Raw genomic sequence first — 27,455 nt, 5'->3', positions numbered from 1 at the left:
CATAACCTCCCCGCTGTCAACATAACTCACCAGAATGGTCCATGGAGGAACCTATACCGACTCATCATAATCACCCAAAGTTCATGCTTTACCTCAGGGTTGACTCTTGGTATATTGCACGCGCTATTGGACAAATATATAATGACATGTATCCATTACTATAACATCACAGAGTATTTTCTGCCCTAAAATCCTCTGTGCTCTGCCTATTCATTCCTCCCCCTGCAACCCCTGACAAGCACTGATCTTTCTATTGTTTCCAAACTTTTGATAGGCAGTATTTAAAAAAATATATGTTTATTGATATTTTTAGAGAGAGAGAAATGGATAGAGAGAGGAACATTGATGTGAGAAACAGTGATTGGTTGCCTACCATTCGCACCCCCAGCTGGGTATCAACTGCACAACCTAGGTATGTGCCCTGACTGGGGATTGAACCCTCAACTTTTAGGTATACAGGACAACCCTCCAACCAACTCAGCCACACTGGCCAGGGTGACAGGCAGTATTTTTTTAATTAAAATATTTACTTTGAAATAATTTTTTTTCCTGAAGATTCACATGCAGTTATAAGAACTAATACAGAGAAATCCCACATACTCTTTGCCAATTTTCCCCAATATAATATCTTGCAAAACTATCCTATTATATACAACCAGTCAACACACAGGGCCGTTCCATCACTATTAGATATTGCCTATCTTTAGCCACACCCACCTCCCTCCCCTGCCTCCCATCCCTGATGTCTGGCAACCACTAGTCTATTCTCCATTTCTAAAATTTTGTCATTTTAAGAATGTCATATAGCCCTGGCTGGTGTGGCTCAGTGGATTGTGCACCAGCCTGTGAATGAAAATGTCATCATTCCAAGTCCAATCCAGTTGGGGCACATACCAGGGTTGTGGGTCAGGTCCCCAATTAGGGGTGTGTGAGAAGCAACCAATCGATGTTTCTCTCACACATCCATGTTCCTCTCCCTCTCTTTCTCCCTTCCTTCCCCTCTCTCTAAAAGTAAGTAAAATCTTTAAAAAAAAAAAAAAAAAGAATGTCATGTAAATGGAATCACATATAACCTTTGAGATTGGCTTTTTTTCATTCATCATAATTGCATGGAGATTCATATACCATTGTTTGTATCAATCATTTTGTTCCTTTTTATTGTTCAGTAGTATTCCCTGGTATGGATATAGCACAGGTTTTTACAGTTTTTTAATTTTTTTTACTTTAAGAGTATGTTTATTAAAACTGGAGACAATGAAACAAGGAAGAGCTTAGGATAGAAGAAGCAACAAGAGAGCCTAGGTGGGGCTGCTTTGGTTCTCTAGAAATGTTATGGGAAATAAGTAAGCCAAGGCAGGGACACTGTCAGCTCTCTGGAGAGTCATAGAAAAGGGGGTTGGGGACAGGTTTAGGGGATTAGCTCCGGATAAGTTGCCGCTGCCTATAGCTTCCCTGGTTCCAAGTCTTATGGGGTCCCTTAGAGTTTAGGAGGTGCATGCCTGTGGGGGAAGAAGAAGGGAAAGGGAAAGGTGAAGGCACGCTCCCAGGAGGGAGAGCAAGCCTGGATGTACCAGTTTAACCATTCACTTATTGAAGGACATGTAAGTTGGTTCCAGTTTGTTATTATAAACAAAACTATCAGTGTTTGTGTACAGATCTGGACACAAATGCTAACACAATTTTGCATAAACAGTAGATTTACTGAAGCTCATTCAAGGAAGGAAGCATGAACTGTGATATTATGGAGAGCTAGTTTGAGGGTGAGTGAGGCTGCCCAGAGAGTACAGAGGGAAAGGAGAGAGAGTCCAGACAGAAGGAACCTTTCAAAATAGAAACATTTGGGGGATGGACCGCAGAAGCAGAGAGTAAAGCAGGCTGGGAGGGAGCAAAGAGAAAGGTAGGAGAAGACTCAGAGAGGGTGGTGTCCTGGAGCCAAAGAAGGGAGTGTTTCAGGAAGAAATGTCCAAAGCTGTCAGATGGTCTTTGGTGATATTGGTGGAATTGTGGGGCTTAAGCCCCACTGGTGTGGGTGAAGGAAGATGGGGAGGTAGAGGGTGTTAGACAGCTCTCATCAGATGCTTGATGTTGAAAAGGGGAGAGATGGGTACTTGGGTTCAAGAGGGTATTCTAGAGAGATCTGAGCATGTGTCATGGCTCAAGGGAAGGAGAAGTTGCAGGCAGCATTGGGACAGGGGCTAGTTGGTGGTGAGTGGTTTCTGAGGGTGCAGGAGGGGATGGAGGGAAGGGCTAGCCTCAGGAGGGACACAGCCCGCATTGTGACAGGGAAAGGTATGGATTCACTTTGGCTGATGAGCTAAGGGTTCTAATTTGCATTGCCGTTAGAAGCTGGGGCAGGAGTCCAGGTAAGAGCTGAAAGATTGGAGGGAGAGCATTGGCTGTAGAGACAGAAAGGAGACACCCTCTGGGTTCCTTGGGAGGAAGGCAATGTGCCTTGGTGTCCTATTAGGCAACTAGGCCTGTCCTCCAGCTAGTGACATGGCTGGACAAGTGTACTACTGTGAACCTCAACACTGACAACTAATTGGAAAACATGGACGTAGTCTGCTTCTCAAGAGTCCCCTGACTACAAATTAAGATTATACTATTTATTGAGGAGTAAAAAAGACCAGCATGCATTGGAAAACAAGGGAAGCAAGGACATCCGAGTGCAAACAGATTGGTGGGATTTGTGGGATGTGGGTGAAGAAGACTTGGTAACATGATTTTCAGAGGTGCTGTATCACTTAGGATTAGATTCAGCCACGATTAAGAGCAGCACAAACTATGAGTGGCTTGAATAGGCTAGAAGTTCATTTCTGTCACATGGGAGTTAGGAGGAAGACAGTCCATAGCTATGAGGGTGACCGTGTTCTACAAGATTCTCAGAGGTCCAGGATTTTTCCTTTTTTTTTTTTTTTTTTGCCCTGCAATCCCAAGGTATAGCCCTTTTCCTCACAATCTGGGATGGCAGCTAGAGTTCCCACCATCATATTCTTGTTTTAGGAAGCAGGATAGAGGATGGGACAAAGAAGAGGGTCAAATACCAGGGAGCTTTTAAGAAAACTTCCCAGAAACTGCCATATACATCCCATTGGCTAGAACTTAGACATTCCCTAGCTGCAGGGGTAGCTGGGACATGGAATCTTTAATCTGGAACCATGTTTTCAGCCCCAGTCTTGGGTTCTGTTGCAGTGGATGCACGAGAGCATGTATATCGGGGTACAGGCAGCTGTCTTTGCCATGGAGGCTTACAGTGAGGTGGGTTTGTAAGGGTGAAATCAGAGCAGGATGCTGGGCCCACCTTCCAAAGAGGTTTCATTTCTTTCTTCAGGAATGGACAATCAGACCGTCCTGGCTGTCCAGTCATTGTTGGATGGTCAAGGAGCAGTCCCTGATCCAACAGGCCAGAGTGTCAATGCACCCCCTGCTATCCAGCCACTGGGTGAGTATCTGCTTAGTGGGAAGGGTGAGTGGCTCCCCTTGAAAAACAAGTGGTACTCATGAAGGGGTGTGGGAGGGAACTGCCCATGTGGTCCCCTGGATGTCTGGTGTCTGAACCATCTCCCCTTCCTCCCAGCCTGGATCTTCGGGCTAATGCCTTTCTCTGCTTAGCTCTGAGGACACTCTCTTTCAATCACTTGGTGAATGTGGGGCTCATGACACCGGAATGGCCAGTAGTCCTGATGCTTGGCAATGCTTGTACTTTTGGCCCAGAAATCATTTTTCAGCCTCCCCTCTATGGAAAGAACAGGCTGAGCATGAATCTCTCTATAAGTCCCCTTACAGGCCATGTCCCTAAGGCACAGAGAGAGCAAAGAACTTCTTTTAGAGCCCTGTGTGCATCTCTGTGTTCAATTATTTATTCCACAAACTTATTTAGCACTTGGGAACCACACTGGGAGCAGAGAGATACCACAGCTGGGTTTGAATCTTTGTTCCTGTAGTTCCTGGTTCTGTGACTTTGGGCAAGTGAGTTAACCTCTCTGTGCCTGAGTTTTCACGTCTGTGAAATGGGGATAATAGTCTTAATTCATAGAAATCTTGTGATGATACTTGGGATGTGTTTTTAGCTGTTATAAATAAGAAATCAAGTTTCTTGTGGTTTATACAAGATTAAAGTTTATTTTTCTGTTACATGAAAAGTACTCTGAATATTTGGGGTGGGTACGGTGAGACTCAGACTCCTTTCTTGTGGCTGTATGGCCCTCAACCTGCTGTTTAGGATGGCTGCTCCAGTCTCTCACTTTCTTTTATTTTTATTTTTGATATATTTATTGATTATGCTATTACAGTTGTCCCATTTTGCCCCTTCACTCAACTCCATCCTGCCCACCCCCTCTCTCCCACATTCCCCCCCTATAGTTCATGTCCATGGGTCATACTTATAAGTTCTTTGGCTTCTACATTGCCTACACTATTCTTGCCCTCCCCCTGTCTATTTTCCGCCTATCATTTATGCTGTTTATTCTCTGTACCTTTCCCCCGTCTCTCCCCCTCCCAATCCCCTATTGATAACCCTCCATGTGATCTCCATTTCTGTGGTTCTGTTTCTGTTCTAGTTGTTTGCTTAGTTTTCTTTTGTTTTGGTTTTCGGTGTGGTTGTTTATAACTGTGAGTTTGCTGTCATTTTTACTGTTCCTATTTTTGATCTTCTTTTTCTTAGATAAGTCCCTTTAACATTTCATATAATAATGGCTTGGTGATGATGAACTCCTTGAACTTGACCTTATCTGAGAAGCACTTTATCTGCCCTTCCATTCTAAATGATAGCTTTGCTGGATACAGTAATCTTGGATGTAGGTCCTTGCCTTTCATGACTTGGAATACTTCTTGCCAGTCCCTTCTTGCCTGTAAGGTCTCTTTTGAGAAATCAGCTGACAGTCTTATGGGAACCCCTTTGTAGGTAACTGTGTCCTTTTCTCTTGCTGCTTCTAAGATTCTCTCCTTCTGTTCCATCTTGGCTAATGTAATGATGATGTGCCTTGGTGTGTTCCTCCTTGGGTCCAGCTTCTTTGGGACTCTCTGAGCTTCCTGGACTTTCTGGAAGTCTATTTCCTTTGCCAGATGAGGGAAGTTCTCCTTCATTATTTGTTCAAATAAGTTTTCAATTTTTTGTTCTTCCTCTTCTCCTTCTGGCACCCCTATAATTCGGGTGTTGGCATGTTTCAAGATGTCCTGGAGGTTCCTAAGCCTCTCCTCATTTTTCCGAATTCTTGTTTCTTCATTCTTTTCTGGTTGGATGTTTCTTTCTTCCTTCTGGTCCACACCGTTGATTTGAGTCCCAGTTTCCTTCCCATCACTATTGGTTCCCTGTACATTTTCCTTTGTTTCTCTTAGCATAGGCTTCATTTTTTCATCTGGTTTTCAAACAGATTCAACCAATTCTGTGAGCATCTTGATAACCAGTGTTTTGAACTGTGCATCTGATAAGTTGGCTATCTCTTCAATATCGCTTAGTTGTATTTGTTTCTGGAGCTTTGAAGTGTTCTGTCATTTGGGCCTTTTTTTTTTTTTTTGTCTTGGCGCGTCTGTTACTTTAAGGGCGGAGCCTTAGGTGTTCACCGGGGCGGGGTAATGCTGGTCGCTGCGCTGTGACGCTTTACGTGGGGGAGGGGCCGAGAGGGAGCAATGGCGCCCGCTCCACTCTCCTCCGAATTTCAATCTTTCACTCCGCTACCCACAGTCAAACTGGACCCCTCTGGTGCTGGTTCCCGAGTGGGTGGGCCTGTGCACGCCCTAGGCCCCTGTGGGTCTCTCCAACGACCTCTCCTGTGAGGCTGGGAGTCTCTCCTGCTGCCTCCCCAACCCCCACGGGCGTTTTCAATCAGAGGTTTGAGGCTTTATTACCCTCCCCCCGCCCCCGGGCCCTGCACCGGAGCCCTGGTTTACGTGGTCTGCCTCGCTCCCCTCCGTTCGTCCCAGTTTATCTGTGCGTGTGTGTGGGGCTGGGGGGTGTGCTACCCGCCACACTGCCTGCCCGTTCTCTGCCACTCCGAGTCCGGCCCTCTCGGTTTATCTGCGCAAATGTGGGGCCGCAAGGTCTGCTAGTGGTCAGACTGCCTGCCCCGTTAGTCCCACACTCCGCCAGTCTCGGTCCCGCCGCGGCCACGCGAGTCCTCTCCGCCCCTCCTACTGGTCTGGATGTATGTTTCTTTTTTATCTACTTGGTGTCGGACTTACTTGCCATTCGATTTTCTGTCAGTTCTGGTTGTGCGAGGAGGCGCAGTGTGTCTACGCTGCCATCTTGGTTCTCCAGTCTCTCACTTTCATTTCCACATTCTAGTTAACATGAAGGGAAGAAAGAAGGAAGTGGAAGTCATACACCTTCCTTTAAGGAAGTTGCTTAGACAGTGTACTTCTGTTCTTGACCTGTTGGTTAGAGTTCAGTCACATGACATGTATAGCTGAAAAGAAGTCTGGAAAATATACTCTTTAATAGACAGCCATGTATCCAACTAAAATTTGTATTGAGAGTGAATATCTAATGACAGTGAAACATTTCTGCCACAGTATGTCAAATGCTTAGCACAGTGCATGGCCTGTGGTAGACCCTCAATAATAGGTGGTGTTAATAGTTACTAATCATTTAGTTTTTCATTCACTCAATAAACATCCACTGAGGGCCTCTTATATGCCCAGGAGATATCTCAGTTATGGTGAAAAGTAAGATGTATTTTCTTTCTTTAGAGAACTAACAGTCTGGTGGCGATGCGGAAAGTGTGATATAAGAGGCAGATCTAGAAGAAGGAACTATGGCCACTGCTTTAGGAAGGCTTCCTGGAGGAGGTGGCATCTGAACTAAGCCTTGTAGCCTTGTTGGTCTGAGTGAGGCAGCTTGACAGGGGAAAATGGGATGCAAAGCCACAGAGGAGTGTGATCATGTGGCCTATTTGGACTGATGAATAAATTTCTGCAGGATAAAGAATCTGAAGTTCTCAACTTTGAAGCGAACCTGCTTTACTGTTTCCTGATTCTAATTTTTCAATACCTTCATGCACATGGCTGGATACTCCCAAGGTGCAATATGGTATTGAAAGCTCCTAGGAAGCACAAAATTGGCACTTGACCCATGCATATGGAATCACGGAATGCTGTTATCCTGGTCCATCCTCAGGTCTCCTCCCATTTCTCATTGTAATACCCCTTTTTATTCTTGCTTTTTTGTGTGTTATTCTCCTCCCACACACTACTCTGTGGTGTGACCCCTAGATGATGAAGATGTCTTTCTTTGCGGGAAGTGTAAGAAGCAGTTCAACTCACTGCCGGCGTTTATGACCCATAAGCGGGAACAGTGCCAGGGGAATGCCCCGCCCCTGGCCACAGTCTCACTGGCCACCAACAGCATCTACACACCTTCAGCAGCACCCACAGCAGTCCAGCAGGCCCCGCCTCCTGCAAATCGCCAGGTATTCTTTCTTTCTATGTCTTTTTAAAAGATTTTATTTATTTTTTAGAGAGGGGGAAGGGAGGGCGAAAGAGAGAGAGAAACATTGATGTGAGAAACATTGATTGGTTGCCTCTTGCACACCCCCAACTGGGGACCTGGCCCACAATCCAGGCACGTGCCCTGACCCGAATTGAATTGGAGACCTTTGGGTTTGAAGGATGATGCCCAATCCACTGACCCACACCTGTCAGGGCCAGGTATTCTTTCAATTGTTTGTTTATTCATCCACTCAGCAAGTCCTTTTTTGAGCACTCACTATGTATGAGGCACTGGGCGGGCACTAGGGATATAGTGATGGACAGACAGACCAAGTCACTGCCCTCATGGAGTTGAGTGAAATAGATGGTACCCAAACAAATTTATAGATGTTTTTTTCAAGATATTAAATGCAGAGAGAGAGGGGATGCCAATATGGGGCTGGGAGGTTTTGCCATTTTTGTACATGGTACTTGGGGAAAGGCTCTGTGAAGAAGTGACATTTGAATAGATATCTAAGGAAGCAGTGAGTCTAGTAGCCAGTTTGGGGAACAGTATTCCAGGAAGTGTAGGCAGAAAGTGCAAAAGCCCTGAGGTAGGCATGTGTTGGTTTATTCCAGAACAGCAAGGAGGTGAGAGTGGCTGGAGCTGAATGAGTGAGGAGGAGGGTGGGAGATGATAAGGTGTGAGGGCCAACAAGGGGATCTTGGTAGATCATGTGGGACTTACCAACTTTTACTCTGAGAGATGGGAGCCATTGGAGGGTTTTGAGCAGAAGAGGGATAGGGTCTGATTTACACTTTAACTGAATCACTCTTGATGCTGAATAGAGAAGAGATTTTGGTGGCAGTCAGCAGAGAAAGCCAGGAAAACCATTAGCGGGCTGTGTGTAAGTCCAGACAGAGGGTGGTGGTGGCAGAGGTCGCGAGAATTATGAGATTTTGGAAATGTTTTGAAGGTGGAGCCATCAGGGCTTGTGGATAGATTGGGTGTGGGTGTGAGATCAAGAGGCATCAGGGTGACTCCAGAGTTGGCGTTGCCATTAACCAAAGTAGGGAGAATGGCTAGGAGGAGCTTTGGGGGATGTCAGGAGTTCAGCTTGACATGTTGCATTTGCGATGCCCATTGGACCTATGAGTGGAAGCGGTGAAGATGCAGGCAGATACACACATCTGGAGGTCAGGAAAGAGGGTCAGGTGGGAGGTATCTGGAGAAGCTTCCAGAGTCCTCAGTTAGCAACACAAATCTGGAGCAAAGACACTCGGGGTGGGGATTCCTAGAGGGATTAAAGAATCCTCCTTTTAAAGGGAGCTGGGCTTGTCTCAGGATGCCCGGTCAAGGGGTCGAATTTCCTCTGACTTCCACTTGTCTCCTTTCTTTCTTTCTTTCTTTTTTAAAATTTTTATTTATTGATTTTAGAGAAAAGGGGGGAGGGAGAGAGAAAGAGAGAGAAAGACATCAATTTGTTGTTCCACTTATTTATGCATTCATTGGTTGATTGTCATATGTACCCTGACCAGGGATCAAGCTGCACCTTTAGCGTTTCAGGATGACACTAACTAACTGAGGCTACCTGGCTGGGGCTCCTTATTTCTTTAAAACATTATCTTCATCCATTGTATAAACATAATTCCTGTCATCAAAATAAAAACCTTCAGGCCCTGGCCAAGTAGCTCAGTTGGTTAGAGCGTCATCCCATGTGCCAGGGTTGTAGGTTCCATTCCCTGTCGGGGCACATACAAGAATCAACCAGTTATTTCTTGGACAAGGAAGTAACTTCAGAACACAAGCGGTTGGTTATGGGCAAACATGAACTCCCTGCCTAAGTGGCTTGAATGGACATGAATACGATTTCCCATTTTTCATTCCAGCCTAACACATGTGACATTATAAAAAACATGTAAGCCAGAGTCTACATTGCCTTTTCTGGCCAGAACGTGGGGCATCTTCCTAACTTGCCTGGGCTGTCTTGCTTGGTTGAAGGCAAGGATATCCTGTTTGAGCAGGGACTCCGGATTCAGGGACTGAGTCACTGCTGTCCCCAGAGGTCCTACAGAGACAGGTGACCTAGGAAGAAGCCCAGGGCCTGCCAGTAAAGAAAAGTGACAGGTAGGGAAATCAAAACACCCTTCCACCTGCTGAGAGGAGCAGTCACTGCACATTTGACACTCTCTGGTAAAGTCTCCTTTTATGCTCACTATTAACCTGAGAGCATAGTATGTTTTTAATACTCATTTGTATGTTTGCAAATAATACATGTTTCCCTTCTCCTTTGTAAAAAAGTGTTACAAATCAAGGCACCATTGGCACTGTTCCACTACCCTCATGTAACTACTGATGGATATCCTTCTCAAACTTTTAATCTTTTTTTTTTAAGATTTTATTTATTTATTTTTAGAGAGAGGGGAAGGGAGGGAGAAAAGAGAGAGAGAAACATCAATGTGTGGTTGCCTCTCACATGGCCCCACTGGGGACCTGGCCCGAAACACAGGCGTGTGCCCTGACTGGGAATCGAACTGGTGACCCTTTGGTTCGCAGCCAGCACTCAATCCACTGAGCTACACCAGCCAGGGCCTTCTCATACTTATTTCAAGGTACTTTCACATACTTATTTAAGTACCTAAAGGAGTTATATAGTAGTATTGCTTTAGGTTTTACCTACTATATAGCATTCTATCCATGACTATGTTGTATTTTTTAAATTTATTCCCTATTGGTGGACATGAAGGTTATAAGAAACAACACTATGCAGAATACTCTTGTTCATGTACTCCCTGTGGACATGTGTGTTTCTCTAGGATGGGTGCCAGAAGTTATTATTGCTGGGTCATAGTGTATGTGCCTTAAGGGAAGGTGTGATTTATTCTTCTCATTTGATAGATGGGGAAATGGAGGTTCAGAGAGGTGGAGTGACTTGCCCAGGGTCACACAGCAGCAGGGAGCATCAGAGGTGGAAATGGATTTCAGGTCTGTGGGACTTCGGAACCCAGATCTTTTGCATCATGCCCTCTGCTTTTTTCCAGAGCCTCACACATGTTCATTTCTTCTCTCTCTTTCTTCTCTCATCCTCTTTCTCCTTCCAGATCTCTACGTACATCACAGTGCCCCCGTCCCCACTAATCCAGACCTTGGTGCAGGGGAACATCTTGGTGAGCGATGACATGCTCATGTCTGCTATGTCAGCTTTCACATCCCTGGACCAACCCATGCCCCAGGGCCCCCCGCCTGTGCAGGTAAGGAGGGGACTGACTTTCAGGATCTTGATTCCAGGCCTGTTGACTCCTGCAGATTCAGTAGAAAGAAGGGGGTTTGGCCCCAGCTCTCCCCCATGCTGAGGAGGACAGCCAGCTTCCCCTTGCCCAGCCCTGCTATGGATGGGAAAGCTGCCACATTAGCGGGGACCTAGAATGTGACTTTGGAGTTTCATAGCCACAGTCAGCTATTTTAACTCCTGGTTTTATTCTTAACAGAAGTGTTCCATGTCCTTAGAAAAACATTAAAAAATACACAAGAAAAGTTAAAAAAAAAGTTTAATTATCATAATCTGGAAAGTAAAGAGATATTGTAACTGGCTGGAATGTGTAGTTCTTGGTTGGATCCTGGGTTATGGGTGGGGGCAGGGCAAAGCCATTAAGGCATTATTGGGGAAATTAGAATATGGAAGAATTTGAATATTCTACATAATAGTATTCTATTAATATTCAATTCCTGAGTGTGATGGTTGAATTGTGGTTATATAGGAGAATATCCTTGTTCTTTGGAGATGCATCTGAATACTGCATTGAGACACAAAGTGTATGATGTCTGTAACTACCGTAATTCTAAGTGGCTTGAAGCAATGTGTGTGTGTGTGTGTGTGTGCACATGCATATTGCAGATGTGGCAAAATGGTAACGACTGAGTGAATAAGATGAAGCATAAAGAGTGTCTTATGTATTTTCCAACTTTTGTGTAGGTTTGAAATTTTTCAGAACAAAAGTTGGGAAATCAGTCAGTCACTCACATTCCCTCCACTCAAAGAAAACACTAAAAATTTTGGCTTTCCTGACTTCCCTCAATGCAAATAAAAATAGAAATAGTCCTTTTTTAAAAAATTTTTTTAAATTTATTTTTTATTGTTATTCAATTACAGTTGTATGCCTTTTCTCCCCATCCCTCCACCCCACCCCAGCTGAACCCACCTCCCTCCCCCACCTCCACCCTCCCCCTTGGTTTTGTCCATGTGTCCTTTATAGTAGTTCCTGTGAAATAGTCCTTTTTTAAAAAAATAAATATAGGGGTGAGCAAAAGTAAGTTTACAGTTGTTTGGAAAATGACATGCAGGTTTATATTGTTACAATAATAGCATTATTAACTCAAAAGACTGTCACAGTGCAACTGTAAACCTACTTTTGCTTACTCGTGTATGTTTATAGTTTGCACAAATATAAACAGGCCATGTTATATGCACTGTTCTGGAACTTGCTTTTCTTACTTTGCCTTTTGTTTAACCTCATTCTCTACACCTATAACTCTGCATCAGTATTTCCCAAAAAGTTCTTTGGAATGCTGGCTCCTTGGGATTTTCCAGTACAATGAGGATCTCTGGTCAAAGCAGCCTCTGGAGGAATTCTGCTTCTTCCCTGGCTTTGTTCCTGGGTTTTTCCTGCAGTAAAGAAATACTTTCGATTTAAAAAAATATATATATATATGTTTGATTTTAGAGAGAGAGGAAAGGAGAGAGAGAGAGAAACATCGTCCATTGGCTGCCTTCCATATGTACCCTGACCGGGAATAGAACCCCAACCCTTTGCTGTATGGGAAGATGTTCCCACTAACTGAGCCACACTGGTCAGGGCAAGAAATACTTTTCACTTTGTCATCCCAGATTTTTCCCAAACATACTTGACTGTGGAACTCAAAGAACAGTTAAAAGGAGGATCCTATATGTATGTATGTATGTATGTATGTATGTATGTATGTATGTATTTTAGAGAGGAGGGAAAGGAGGGAGAAAGAGAGCAGAGAAACATTGATGTGAGAGAGAAACATTGGCCGATTGCCTCTTGTATGCACCCAACTGGGGACCGAACCTACAACTCAGGCATGTGCCCTGACCGGGAGTCAGACCCACAACTTGTTGCTTTGCCAGACGATGCCCAACCAACTGAGCCATATGGGTCAGGGCTAAGGAGAACCCTTTGTGAAATATTGCTCAGCATCATTGTTTTAACAGCTGCAAAGGATTCCATCATGTGATGGGTCATCTTCTGTTTAGTCAGGCTTCTGTGGATGGACATGTGTAGGTTGTTGCCATTTTTTGCTGTTCTAAAAACTACTGGACAACATCCATGTGTAGATATTTTTGCTCACCTGCTTGATTATTTTTGTAGAATAAATTTCTAGAATCAATGGTTATGTTTTAGGGGTCCATAGCCACCCACCCATTTGATGACTGTCTAGAAAGACTGCCAGGATTCAGGACGGTTGTACTCAGGGCTGTGGTTTATTACAGCGAAAGGATACTCAGCAGGGTCGGAAGGGGAACAAGACATATCAGCTGGAGTCTAGACTCCAGGTGCAGGTTTCCAAAGTTCTCCTTTTGGGGAAGTGGGGAGAGGCTGCACAAAACACTTCTTTCTCCAGCAGTGAGGAGCAACAACATGTGTGCAGTGTTTCTGCCCAAGGAAGCACATCTAAGACTCCAAGGCTCAGGCTTTTACTGGGGTTTGGTCACAGACACCCAGTCATAACGATCAAAATGCCAGACTTCCAGATGGGAAGGAGGTGTTCACCATAAATCGCATGGTGTGTGCAGACAGTCTAAGCAAGTTGATACTGTACAGTTCATGCCCCAGGTGGGCAAAAGAGCCTTATCAACATAAGGAACCACCTACAAGGCAGACTCTCAGATACCAGTCAGGAGGCAGTCCTACAAGCAAGCCTTTCTAAAGACAGCAGCGTTAGACTTGCTGTATGAACTTATTCCTGCACAAGCTGGGCCATTTCTGCTGACTTTCATAAAGAAAAGGAACAGCAGCACCAGGCTGATGGCTCCTCTGAATTCTCCCCTAACTATTTCCATGCCCCACCCCCAGCATCATCCTCTGAGCTGCCTTGTGAGTGGCTGTTCTTTTCACCTAATTAAGACAAATGTCCTTCTTCACTGATAAACAAGACAGCTCGCATCAAGAAGCTATGACACTTTAATTTTCTCTTCTGATTTCAGAGCAGCCTGAGTATGCATTCTGCACCCAGCTACCTCGCCCAGCCTCCACCACCCCCTCCACCCCCTCCACCACTGCCCCCACCCCCACCCCCCCAGCCCCCACCACCCCCACCTCAGAGCCTGGGTCCCCCTGGGCGTCCCAACCCCAGTGGGACTGGTGTGGTGGAGGTGTACAGTGCCACAGCACCCCTGGCTGGAAGTGGAACGGTGGAGATCCAGGCATTGGGAATGTCGCCCTACCCACCCCTTGAGGTGAGCAGAGGCTGGGGGTTGGGGTGGAGGGGGAGAAACTGGTCATGGTCATCATGGGTAACCTGGACCTTTCCTGAGCACCAGCTGTGTGCCAGGCACTGTGCTGGAGATACCATGGCAGGGATTTGCAAAACCAGATCCTGGAGTGTTCCCCCATCATGGGAGAGACGGACTTGAATGCCGCCGTTGTAGCTATAAATGTAAAATGCAAACCATGAGAAAGTGGTGTGAAGTAGAGGGTGTAACATAAACAGATTGCCCTCAGGGAGTGCTCAGGACAGTCAGAGAACACCTGTTTTTTGGGGAGAGGATTCCCCAAATTACCTATGTGTCTTAGAGTTTTTTAAACTAGCTAGGTATATTAGTCAGCTATGTCTTTGTGAGGAATATCCACAAAACTTCAGTGGTAGATAGCTAAACTGCTTCTTGTTCTCACATCTGTGGTGGTCAGTGTGGCAGCTCTGCTGATCTTGGCTGGGCTCCCCCGTGTCTGGAGGTTGTCTGGCTGTCGGCTGCTCTAGCTTGGCCTGGGGTGGGATGAGCAGGGTAACCCAGCTCTGCTCCACGCATCTTTCATCCTCCAGCAGGTTAGCGAGGCGGGCTCCTACAGGAGTAGTGGAGATGCAGTAGTGCAAGCAGAAATAAATGCTCAAGGCTTCTTGAGGCTGAGGCTTACAAGTGACACAGTCACTTCTGTTGGTCAAAGCACAACTAAGGCCAGCTTAGATTTAAGAAATAAGGAAGTAGATGCCGTCTCTTAATGGGAAAAGCTGCGCAGTCAGACTGCAAAGGGCATGGGTACAGGGAGAGGTAAAGGATTGAGGCCATTATACAATCAGCGCATCATACATACCATGCCAAGTCCCTGCTGAAGAGCTCTGAGCTATAAGCAGTCTACTCTCAAGGAGATAAGAGTTCAGAATCTGCCCCCAGCACTTCCTAGCAGTGCTAGGGGCATGGTTATAACAGAAAGAGCCTGCCTGCACTTGAGGTCACCTTATCCCCAAGTCACCCTAGAATCAGCCATGTAGACATTCCACATCAGGTAGCTTCTATGTGTAAGGAGAACCAGACCAATGGGGAAATTCCACCATCAGCCATGTGACGTTCTGAGAGCCTGCCAGAGGATTTGCCCTAGTCTGGGAGAATAAAGCTAGCTTCTCTGAGGACTTCGTTGAACTAAAAAAAGAAAAATTAAGTCAGTGAGATGCTGAGGGGGTGATGGCCTGGTAGGCAGGGGGGCCAGCACCTGGGGAGCTACCACTTTCTTTTTTCCATGTAGATGAGGGTGCCTTTTGAGGTCGGAGCCTGCATCTTCTTTGATTTTGCATCTTTAGCACTTAGCAGTGTACTTGACCTTTAACAGATATCCGAAACAGGGCCCTCTGAGTTCAGTTTCCTCTTTAAAATGGGAACTCCTCTTGCAGAGCTGTTGGGGATAATGAGAACTACCCCGGTGGCAGTCTCATAATTGCTCCTGAATGATGGGTGAATTCATTGAGTGCGGTATTGGTCAGGAAAATAGAAACCTCTCTAGGTATTTCTGGCAGAGGGATTGAATCCAAGAAGTTAGGTGCTTACAAAGCTGATGGGAGGGCTAGAGGAACAAAAGTCAGGGTTGGCGGGCATCACTGGTTTTCAGAGTCACTGTTGTTGCGTGGCCCTGAGAGCGAGGGCACCGCTGCTGCACCCAGAATTAAGGAGACGGTAGGATTCTGTTGCTGATGTTCCAGCTGCCCTGCCATCCTTGGGGCTGGCTGTCAGGAAGGAGATATAGAGTTCAGCCAGCCACTCCAAAACTCATGACTAAATCTGCCTCTCTCCCATTACAGCTGCTGGAGAGTGGTTACTACCTCCCTTCTGCCTTCTACATCTCATGCTTCTTGTGGGCAGAACCTCATCTGTGTTCAGAACCATACTGTAAGACAGTCTGGAAATGTGGTTCCAAGCTTTCCACCCCTGTATTTCAGGGGAGAGCATGAAGGGTGTGGGAATGGTGCCAAGCGCCAACAGACAAGATCTGGCAGAAGCATCTGGTGCCACATCAGATGCCCCATACATGCGTAAATGAATTCATTCATTCGAAAAATATATTTATTGAGGACGCTCTCTGTGCCCAGCATTGCTGCAGGCCTGGGCACAGAGCAGTAAACAAAAGCAAAACAAAAGTCCCTGCCTTCGTGGAAGTAGCCAGATAATAGACAAGATTAGTAAGTAAAATACACAACATTACATAATGATAAGTCTAAGGAGAAAGATAAAGAAGAGAAGGATAGGAAGTTTAATTCTGGATACACCAGCCAGGAAAACAATGAACGATAAATGGGTGAATGAATAGGTGAACTCTTTACCATACTTCAGTGTCATGATGTTAGCTTAATGTTAACCAGATTCGAGTGGCTCGGAACTCACTGTCAATTCTCAGTCGAGGGATGCCTGCTGGTATTGTGTCTGGCAGTATCAGTTAAGAAGTGGAATAGCTGGTGGGGGCACGGACCCTTCTGATTTCCTGGGTCTTTTGTGCAAGCAAGCTACAATAACAATGAGAATGGCAATAACAACAGCTAATATTTATTGAGTACCTACTATATGCTAGGCACTGTTCTAAACTCTTGTTAGTTCATTTAATCCACACAACAACTCCATGAGAGGGGTACTATGATTAGCACCATTTTACAGATGTGGGAACTGAGACAGAGAAATTTAAAGACTTACTCAAGATCTCTTGGATTTTTTTTTTTTTTAATTAATGGTAGAGTCAGAATTTGAACCCAGGTAACCTGGCTCCAAACCTGCTTCTAGCCTTCTGACTTCATGAAGTTCAAAGGGGTCTTGGGAGTTACTGGCATGACGGAGCTAGGTGGAGGAATTAGGAGGGCGCTCTAGGTGGGGAGTGGCTAAGATCAGCCAGAGCCACCGCGAGGGTCCTCCTGGCTGGGGTTGTTTTTACTTTCCCTTCCCAGAGCCCTTTGCCTGACTCTGCTGTCCTTCTAGGTGCCAAACCAGTGTGTGGAGGCTCCAGTATACTCCACCCCCCCAGTGTACAGCCCTGGCAAACAGGGATTCAAACCAAAAGGACCCAACCCCACTGCCCCCATGACCAGCGCCACTGGGGGCACAGTGGCCACCTTTGACTCCCCACCAGCGCTGAAGACCCGACGGGCCAAAGGTGCCAGTGGACTCCCAGAAGGTGGGCTCACAGCCTGAGCATCTTTTCTCAGCATTGGCCTATCTACAGGCTGCTTGGTTCTAGTCTTCCCTTTTATGATAGGATTAAGTTTGGTTGCACGTAATGAAAAATCCAAAATAAGAATGACTTCAAAATGATAGAATTTTGTTTTTCTCTTGTGCAAAGAAAGCAAGGCCAGAAGTAGGCAATCAGGAAATCACGTGCCTATATGGTCACCAGGAACCCACATTTTTTTTTCTGCTCTACCATCCCTAGTGCTTGGTTTCTGTTTTCAGGGTGCCTCATTGTGTAAGATGGCTGCTGGAGCTCCAGTCATCAATTTCATATTCTAGGCAGTAAGAATAATAGGGGCATCTTCCAGCTTCTAGCAGTTCTGCATGATGCTTTTTGCTTCATCTCATTGGTCAGAACTTCATCACGTCAGCATATCTAGCTGCAAAGAAAGCAGGAAATGTCTCTCTCTCAACGTTTTACTTCTTTTTAGAGAGAGGGGAAGGGAGGGAGACACAGAGGGAAAGAAACGCCTATGTGAGAAACATCAATCTGCTCCCTTCTTGTCTGCATGCCCTGTAGGCATGTACTCTGACCAGGAATTGAGCCTGTAACCTTTCGCTTTGCCAGACTATGCCCAACCCACTGAGCCACACTGGTCAGGGTGGGAAATGTCTCCTTTAGCCAGGAACACTGATGTTTTTCGTAGGTGGAGCACTTGAGAGAAAAGAAGAAGGGAAGAATGGTTATTAGGTAGGCACACAGCAATTGTCTGCCACTGCTTTGGAGATGCTAAGTATGGGGTTGGGGGCAGTTTCAGAAAGTACTGGGGGGTGAGGAGGGCAGAGAACCTGAGAATTTTTCAGGGCTTTCCAGTCAACTACTTCCACACTGCTTTTCTTTCACAAATATGTGTTGGGTTTTGTTTCAGGCATGATGGATTTAGCATCTTGGTCCAGGACTTCCCTATCCTCAGTTGTCGCAGTTTAATGGGAAAGACAGGCAGGGAATAAATAAATATTTATGGGTTAGTCTAGGAAGGAAATTAACGGGGTATTATGATTGACAGGGTAATATTGGGGAGAGGCTGGGAAATGATGCTACTAATCCACCCAGAGATAGGAGGGAAACAGCCTTTTGGCTATCTGAGGGACAACCATACCAAGCAAGGGGGAGTAGCAGGTTCAAAGGTCCAGAGGTAGGAGGTCTTTCAGGGATAGCAAGGAGTCTGCTTTAGCTAGATAAAGAGAATAATGAGGTTGGCAGGAAGCAGAGAATGCAGAGCCCTGTGGGCCACAACAGAGAGATTGGATTTTGTCCTAGGGCAGAGAGAAGCCTTTGAGGGGTTTGTCCTGCTCTCCCAGCCAGAGCATGTCCTGGGCTCTCCTGCCCCCAACGCTTTGAGAGGCTCACCTGTGCCTCTTCCCCTACCTGTCCGTGAGTGTAGACCTCCCAGGGTCTGGGATTTCTGGCCTCAGGTCCAGGGAGTAGAGTGGCTGGAGGCTGCCCTTGGCATCCATAGTTATACCCCCAGCCTCACCATCTCTCTCCTCCTACTTTGTCTTTCAGCTGCAGGGAAGCCAAAGGCTCAGAAACTCAAGTGCTCATACTGTGACAAGTCATTCACCAAAAACTTCGACCTGCAGCAGCACATCCGAAGGTACCCAGGCATGGGGGGGGGCACGTAGCTCCCAGCAGCCCTGGCTGGGGAGCCATGTGCAGTAGAAGGAAGGCTCCTTTCTCAGCACCCTAACCTGGGTGGTAACCAAGGCCTCATCTGTCCTGTATGGTTCTCAGAACTTTAGTCCAGGTCAGGATGGTTTTCCCTCTTCTCTTCCAGGAACAGTGGGAGGGGTCTGTGAAAGCTGTGGGGCCTGTCCACTATGATGGGGAAGACCCGAAAGGGTTGAGGTAGGGGGTGAGATGTACTTGAACTCATAGGGGCTTTGCAGGCATGAGGGGTGCCTCAGTCCTCACCTCTGCAGAAAGGGCTGGCCTCGGGCTGCTGGGCTCTGCGAATACGACTGCATCTGCTCACTCAGTACTGACCACAATACCTCTTGTCCAAGAACAGGCAGGGAACCTCTCTGGTCCTCAGGTTTTTCTTCTCTGCAGGGGTGGACCTGTTCAGTGTTTCTCAGAGTGTGGTAATTAGTACATGAGATGATTATAGGTGGTTTGTGGATATGGCTTTGAAAAATTCTGGAAGACATAGTGGGAAAATTATTGTCTGTTTAGTTTATTTCAGTCCTTGGAGAATCAAAGGAGAAAGCCTTGATGTGGTGCTACTCTCTCCTAAAATATTTTCAGTTTTAAAACAATTGATTTGAAGGAATATATTAAATTTTGATACAGTTGCTGTGCTGTAACAGCTAGGATATTTTTCCCCTTCAAATAACAAATCCCTATTTAAATGGGCTTAAATAATTAGTAAATGTCTCATCTCACAGTATGAGGTGGCCGTGAAGAAAGTCAGCCCCAGGGCTGGTTGATTCAGCAGCTCAGTGATGTCACCAAGAATGCGGGGTTTTTCTGTCTCTGGTCCACCTGCCTCAGCAAGAGGGCTTGTCCTCATGGTGTCAGAATGGTAGACAGCAGTGCCTGGTGGCTGGCAACATCTAGATGTTTTGTCTGGGCCCTCCTGGTGGCCGTGGCCACATCTCCATTCCTACACAACGATGCTGACAAGCCTTGTTTCCTGCAGCCACACTGGTGAGAAGCCCTTCCAGTGCATTGCCTGTGGCCGTGCCTTTGCCCAGAAGTCCAATGTCAAGAAACACATGCAGACTCACAAAGTGTGGCCTCCAGGGCGCAGTGGTGGTACCGTCTCTCGCAACTCTGTGACTGTACAGGTCATGGCCCTGAACCCCAGCCAGCAGGAGGATGAGGAAAGCACAGGTGGGCTGAAAGAGGGACACCACTCTTGCCACGCCTTTCTTCTGCAGTTTCAAAGGTTTTGCTGCTGTATGACCTGGAGCAACTTCCTTGACCTCTGGGCTTCAGTCTGCTTCATTTATAAAAAGGGACGTGAGATGAAAGGAGACATGACAAATATGCAACATATGTGGTGTTACTATAATGCTGAACCTATGGCAGATGTCACTAATCAATCACCTATCATTTTTGCTGAGCTTGGATACTGCCTCACGATCTCTTTTCAGTATATTGCTCTAGGCAATCACTCTCAGTTGATCAGAAGTTGAAATCTATTTGGCCTCTATGGGCAGATGATCTCCCCATAGAGATCATCTTTATATTTTGTGAAATTGTCATCAAAGCCATCACTTGTTTCTAGCTAATGAACTTTTCCCTAATATTGGTTTAATTAGAGCAGCCCTGTCCAACAAAAATATATGAGCAACATTTGCCATTTAAAATTTTCTAAAACAGTAAAAAGGATGTAATTAATGTTAATCATGTATTTTATTTAACCCAAGCATGTAATACAAAGAAATTATTAATGAGATATTTTATATTCTTTTGTTATGCTAAGTTTCCAAAATCTAGGATGTATTTACATTTATAGCACATCTGGGTATGTACCAGCCGCATTGGAGTTCTCAGTTGCCACATGTGGCTTATGGCTGTTGTGTAGCACAGTGTAAGGCTGGGGCTTTCCTGTGCAGCCCCATGGGCTGCGCCTGCCACACGCCAGCTGATGAAGGCAGCGTTGTGCGCACAAACAGCACGTGGCCACTTTTATGTCACCTCCCTGCTGGAACTCGCCCTACTATGTATTTGTCCATTCTGTGTGTGTACCCTGAACCCTTAGGAGTTCCCTGGGGAAGAAAGCATTTTTTCCATTTCTTTTGAAACTCCTGCAGTGCCTAGCTCCAAGGGTTCAGCCATTTAGCAAACATTTATGGAAGCCAGGCCCCTGTCCTCAGGGAATGTGAGGGAAAGACAGCTAAACAAATGAGTGTAATTAGAACAAGGAGGAGGCATAATGAGTCCAGCTAGGAGTGGTGGTCAGGATTTTTAACGAACATGGGGAGGCCTAGAATGTCCAAGGGGAAGGCCAGGGAGGGGAGACTTGAGGCGATTGCTATTCATCAATCAGAATTAAGTGTTTCAGTAGTTTAGCACCTGGAAGGGTGGCATCAGTGCACACCAGATGACTGTGAGTGCAGTGCCTTGAGTGGGGTGGTGTACACAGGGAACACGGAGGAAGTGTTCTATGCATCCTTCCTGAATGGTGTGGCTCTCTGTGCTGACCTCTTCCTCTGCTCTTCTCAGTGACTTCTGTGCTTGGCTTTATCTACAGGGATGGGCCAGACGCTTTCGAGTGCCCCACAGCCCCAGGCTTTGCCCACAGCAGGTGAGGATGAGGGGGACAAGCTTGAAGCCAAGCAGGTGGTCCTCATTGATAGCTCCTACCTGTGCCAGTTCTGCCCCAGCAAGTTCAGCACTTACTTCCAGCTCAAGTCCCACATGACCCAGCATAAGAATGAGCAGGTAGGTGGCTAGTGGGCAGTCAGTGTGGGGCACTTCCATCCTAGTTCTGAGTCTTGGCTGGTGCTGGGAACTTGAACATGGCTGAGAAAGGGACAAGGGCGGCCTTCATTTGGTCTGAACTACTGTCTGACTACTCCTGATGGGCCAAGCTTCCCCCTCTACTCTGCCTGGGTGGGACCAGCTTACTGGGCCATTACGGTGCTGAGGGAAGAAGCCCACCTTTCAAGGGTCATATAATGAAGGAATCAGAGAGAGGAAAAATTCTTTCATTGATTGATTGATTGATTGACTGATTTGAGAGAAAGAGAGAGAGAAAAATTAATTTGTTGTTCCACTTGTTTATGCATTCATTAATTGCTTCTCGTATATGTCCTGACTGGGAATTGAACTTGCAACCTTGGTGTATCAAGATGATGTTCTAACCAACTGAGCTACCTGGCCAGGGCAAGAAAAAAAATTCTTAATACCCTGAGAAGATCTAATGTCTAAAAACCTACCTATGGGGATTTAGGATTACAATCTTTTTTCTTTTTCTTTTTTTTAATAGATTTTATTTATTTATTTTTAGAGAGAGGGGAAGGGAGGGAGAAAGAGAGGGAGAGAAACATCAGTGTGTGGTTGCCTCTCATGTACCCTCTACTGGGGACCTGGCCCGCAACCCAGGCATGTGCCCTGACTGGGAATTGAACCAGTGTCCCTTTGCTTCGCAGTTCGGCACTCAATCCACTGAGCCACACCAGCCAGGGATTTTTTCTTAAATTGAGATATAATTCACACACCATAAAATTCACCCTTTTAAAAGAGTACATTTTAGTGGTTTTAATATATGCATAAGGTTGTGCAGCCATCACCACTATCTAATTCCAGAACATTTTCATCACCCCAAGATGAAACCCTGTACCCACTAGCAGTCACCCTGTGCCCCCAGTCCCTGGTAACCACTTACCTATTTTCTGTCTCTATGGATTTGCCCATACTGGACATTTAATATAAATGGAATTATATATGACCTTTTAAGATAATGTGTTTTTTTTTAAAGATTTTATTTATTTATTTATTTATAGAGAGAGGGGAAGGGAGGGAGAAAGAGAGGGAGAGAAACATCTATTGGTTGCCTCTAGAACATGCCCCAACCCAGTGGGGACCAAACCTGCAACTCAGGCATGTGTCCTGATTGGGAAGTGAACCAGCAACCCTTTGCTTTGCAGGACAATGCCCAACCAACTGAGCCACACTGGTCAGGGTTTGAGATAATATTTTTAAGTTCCATCCATGTTGTAGCATGTACAAGTATTTTATTGCTCTTTGTGGCAGAATAATATTCTGTGGTACGGATACAGCACATTTTGTTTATCCTTTCATCAGGTAATGGACATTTGGATTATTTTTATTTTTTGGCTTTTGTGAATAATGCTGTTGTGGACATTTGTGTACAAGTCATTGTATGAGCATATATTTTCAATTTTCTTGGGTATAAACCTAGAAGTGAAATTGCTGGGTTATATGGTAACTCTATTCCAGTGTTTATTTTTTACAATAACCTTTATTTCTCCTTATAAAGGTATCATGTGCCCAATATAGAATTAGAAAATTCAGAAAAGTCTAAATAATGTATAGGTTAATGTTTACTATTTATTATATATTGGACACCCTGCTAAATGCTTTACATACAGTATTTTATTTACACCTCATAGCAACCTTAGAAATAGGCATTTTCAGTACATCCAGAGACCCTCACCACTCCGTGATCACTGAGAATCACACTGTCCCGTAAGTGACTGAGTCAGGGTTCAAAGCCAGGTTCATTTGACCCCAAAACCGACAACATTAACCACCTTGCAATACATTCTCCCAAGAATGCAATACAAAATCCAGTGTATTTTGTGGAGTGTCTATAATTTTTAAAACTTATAATTAGGATCTATATACACATATAATTTTGAATTGTGGAGTTTTTTAAAAAAAGATTTTATTTATTTGTAGAGAGGGAAAGGGAAGGAGAAAGAGAAAGAGAGAAACGTCACTGCATGGTTGCCTCTTGTGCGCCCCTTACTGGGGGCCTGGCCCACAACCCAGGCATGTGTGCTAGACTGGAAATCAAACCGGCAACCTTTTGGTTCACAGGCTGGCACTCAATCCACTGAGCCACACCAGCCAGGGCGAATTGTGTGTGTGTGTGTGGGGGGGGGGGGGTTGAGATAACTTTCTTTCAACTTTTTATTTTTAAAGAAATGTATATTCACACAAAGTTGCAATGATAGTATAGAGAGGTCCCTTACACCCTTCAGCTAGTTCCCCTCAGTGGTTACATCTCACATAACTACAGCACAATATCAAAACTAGGGAGCTGACATTGGTATAAAGTGTCTCCATACTTCTGTGTCATTTTACCAGCTCTAGGTTTGTGTAGTCACCACTGCAATCACAGTACAAAACTATTTTGTCACCGTAGAGATCTCTCATGTCGCTCCTTACTAGACACACATCCTTCTCCTGAAACCACTGATCAGTTATCTATCTCTGTAAGTTTGTCATTTTCAGAATGTTGTATAGAGTCATCCAGTATGTGGCCTTTTGAGATTGGCCTTTTTGACTCAGCATAAATTCTCTTGAGATTTGTGCTTTCAATTTTTTAACCTAATTTTATATGCTGAGTATTTTCTCACAGCATTATGTTTTTTGAAGGACAATTTTTATTACTTTTATGCACAGAAAACTCAATAGTACACACTTAGCCAATTTCGTGGCCAGTTCTTCAGCCTTTGCCATTTCCAGCTTGGCAATGCAAGCCGCTGACTTGGACCCAGTTACCTTCCCAGTGGCAATGGGTCTCTTAATAGCTGTCATTGTGATTGGTCCAGACTGCTTCCACCAGCTTAGCCAGAGCTCCTTTGTCTTCCAAGTTAAGCCATGTGAAGGTGACGGTGGTGCAGGTCTTCCTGTGGACTAGCTGCCTCTTCCCCTTGATGATGCAGTAGGGAACCCCCATCTTATGGCACAGGGCAGGCAGGAAGGCACCAGCTCAATAGATTCCTCATCATAAGCAGTCACTACCAGCTGAGCCTTCTATTCTCCCCCAAGGTCGTGACAGTGTTAACCCCTGCTCAAAGGGGAGCCTTTTGAGGTGGACATCCCTTTGCCGGCAGCTTTTTTCTCAGCCTGGGCCACCATTCTGTGCTTCTTCTCTTGCTTTGTGTCTGGTCTCTGCTTGTGGGAGCTTAAGCAATTGAGCAGCTGTTTGGTGATCCAAGGCCCAGGTGAACCGGTTAATGGCAGGAGGCACTTTCAGACACATATAGAAAATAGCCCTTTGCCACTGCAGCCGAACGGAGCTGGGCCATTTGACAAAGCAGGTGAGGTCCCTTTTGAGCTGGATGTCCTCTCCAATGCTAAAATTCTTAGGCCTTTTCTTAAACAGGGGATTTACCACCTTCTTGGCCTCCTGCTTCACAACAGCAGGGGCCGGTGCCACTTTCTTCCCCTAGCCTTCATTTCTTTCAGCATCTTGGGTGGCAGGAAGAGAGACAAAGAAAAGGGAATTGTGGGAATTATGGATCTCAAATCACTATTTTTAAAAACATAAGTTTAGTGGTTACATAAAATCTCCTATTGTTGAACATCTAGATTATTTCCTGAGTTTTCCTGTGATAAACAAAACCACGGTGAGATCATTGTAATCAAATCTTTGTTCACCTCTGATTTTTTTGTTGTGATAGATTCCAAGCAGGGGGGTTGGTAGAAGTTATTAGGATATCCTTGGGGCAAATCATGTAAAACTTTGACCCAAATTGGCTAAAACAACTAGGAAGTTTGTCATCTCGCATAACAAGAAAACTCATGATAAGGCAGTTCCAGGCCTGAAATAGTCAGTTGACAGCCCTGTATCAAGGACCCTGTGTCTTTTCGGCTCATCTCCACCCTCTCTGCCATGTGGCTCTGTTCCCTGTTGATGGCTCACCTGTGGTCCTGGAATGGTGGCCGCTCTTTTTTGGTCCAGACACAGTCTTATTTATGAGCAAAAGGGGCTATCTTTTCTGTGTCTTTTTTAGGAGCAAGGAGACCTCTCCTTGAAGGTCTCTTATTGGTCAGAGCCAGTGCATGTGCCCTGTCCTTTAGGAATACATTATTCTGCTGCATATAATAGAAAACTGGCTTACTAGTTAGGGTTTTATTTTTCTCACATCACAAGTCCGTAAGTAGGCAGTGTTGGGCTTATGTAGCAGGTCAGATATGTTGTCATGGACTCAGGCCTCTTCTGGCTTTCTGTTCTGTTATCCTTAGCATGTGGCTTTCATTCTCAAGATTGCAGGATGGTTACTGTATCTCCAGCCATCACATCTGTATTCTAGTCAGGACAAATGCAAAAAGCAGAGGGGATTTCTCCTGGGGAGCTTTTTGCCTTTTTGTTCTGGGAATGATGTCTTCTCTCAAGACTACCACCTACATATCACTGGTAAGAAAGGAGTCACATGGCTGACACTAGATACAAGGGAGCCAGGGAAATGAAATCAAATGTTTGTTTTTGTTTTTGTTTTTTTAAGATTTTATTTATTTTCAGAGAAAGGGGGAAGGTGTGAGAAAGAGAGGGAGAGAAATGTCATTTGGTTGCCTCTCACATGTCCCCAACTGGGGACGTGGCCCGCAACCCAGGCATGTGCCCCAACCAGGAATCAACTGGTGACTCCTGGGTTTGCAGGCCCGCACTCAATGCACCGAGCCATGCCAGCCAGGGCGAGATCAAATGTTTTAACTGGGCAGGTTGCCACCCTGAGCAAATCGTGGTTCACTTTGTTAGGAAGAAGGAGCATGAGGAATTGTGTAGGCAACCAGGAGTTTGTACCACTTGTCAAAGTATAACTTTCAAAATGTTAAAAACATAATTCCCATGTAAATAACATAGTGAACATGAGTCAGAGTTTTACATGACTCATTAATGAGGGAACTGGAAGTATGACAAAGTCAGTTCAAAAGAGGTTATGAAACACTGATATTCATACCTATATATAATTGTCAGGGAAAAAATGAATACTGAAATAAGCTTGTTAACTTAGATACGAATCTGATTGATTTCCTATAGGGCAACAAAACCTATGACCTCTGGGGTTATTTTTTCTACCTGACAAAAATCATTTACATTAGATCAGTTTTGTACAAGTTGATATTTAATATTAGAGTCTGGATTCTAATAAGTGGGAAATAGTCAAAACAATGCGTATGGCCCCAGAGAGTAAGATTACTCCAGATAGGCTTGTTAGCAGTTCTCGAAGTGAGGCCCTGGACGAGCATCACCTGGGTATTTGTTAGGGTGCACATGTTCAGGCTGCCAGACCTGCTGAATCAGATACTCTGGGATGGTACCCAGTGATCTGCTACTATGGCGTGTGCTCAAGTTGGAGAGCCACTACTGTCGTGTGACATTGGAAGGACACAATGTCATCTTTTTACTGTATTTTCAGATTTGGGGTAATTTTTCTAAATATACCCAGGCCACACAGAGCCTGGGGAAATGGTAGTGGGTCACTGTGGCTGGCTGAGAGGAGAGGTCCCTCCAGTCAAAATAAAACAGGGCTCCAGCAGCAGTGGAGCAGGGGAACAGAGGTAGGGTCATTCACCAGCAGTGCTCCAGGCAGATGCCATAGGGCAGGGGGCGGCAGTGGAGGCAGCTCTCCTGCCTCCCCTTACCTTCCCCACGTCTGCCGTCAAGGTGTACAAGTGTGTGGTCAAAAGCTGCGCCCAGACGTTCCCAAAGCTCGACACGTTTCTGGAACACATCAAGAGCCACCAGGAGGAGTTGAGCTACCGCTGCCATCTCTGCGGCAAGGACTTTCCCTCGCTGTACGACCTGGGTGTGCACCAGTACTCCCACAGCCTCCTGCCACAGCACAGCCCCAAGAAGGACAGCACGGTCTACAAGTATGTGTCCTCCCACTTCCTCT

The 27,455-nt window shown here is 45.5% G+C and overlaps 1 protein-coding gene and 1 pseudogene across 1 annotated transcript in view; one reads left to right on the top strand and one right to left on the bottom strand.

Moving 5' to 3' along the window:
• Positions 1 to 27,455, top strand: part of ZNF341 (zinc finger protein 341) — a 48,819-nt gene that overhangs the window by 5,097 nt on the left and 16,267 nt on the right. Inside the window, exons 2-10 of the mRNA XM_053926687.2 lie at positions 3,332 to 3,442; positions 7,210 to 7,406; positions 10,507 to 10,656; positions 13,632 to 13,883; positions 16,878 to 17,073; positions 18,634 to 18,724; positions 19,769 to 19,962; positions 21,329 to 21,519; positions 27,224 to 27,432. Of these exons, the coding sequence (XP_053782662.1) occupies positions 3,332 to 3,442; positions 7,210 to 7,406; positions 10,507 to 10,656; positions 13,632 to 13,883; positions 16,878 to 17,073; positions 18,634 to 18,724; positions 19,769 to 19,962; positions 21,329 to 21,519; positions 27,224 to 27,432 (1,591 nt within the window). The remainder of the gene's footprint in view (positions 1 to 3,331; positions 3,443 to 7,209; positions 7,407 to 10,506; positions 10,657 to 13,631; positions 13,884 to 16,877; positions 17,074 to 18,633; positions 18,725 to 19,768; positions 19,963 to 21,328; positions 21,520 to 27,223; positions 27,433 to 27,455) is intronic.
• Positions 23,473 to 25,852, bottom strand: LOC112303614 (large ribosomal subunit protein eL8 pseudogene; annotated as a pseudogene).

The sequence above is a fragment of the Desmodus rotundus genome, chromosome 6 (genome assembly GCF_022682495.2).
Source record: "Desmodus rotundus isolate HL8 chromosome 6, HLdesRot8A.1, whole genome shotgun sequence".
Classification (NCBI taxonomy): domain Eukaryota; kingdom Metazoa; phylum Chordata; class Mammalia; order Chiroptera; family Phyllostomidae; genus Desmodus; species Desmodus rotundus.
This window is presented reverse-complemented; position numbering and strand designations above follow the sequence as displayed.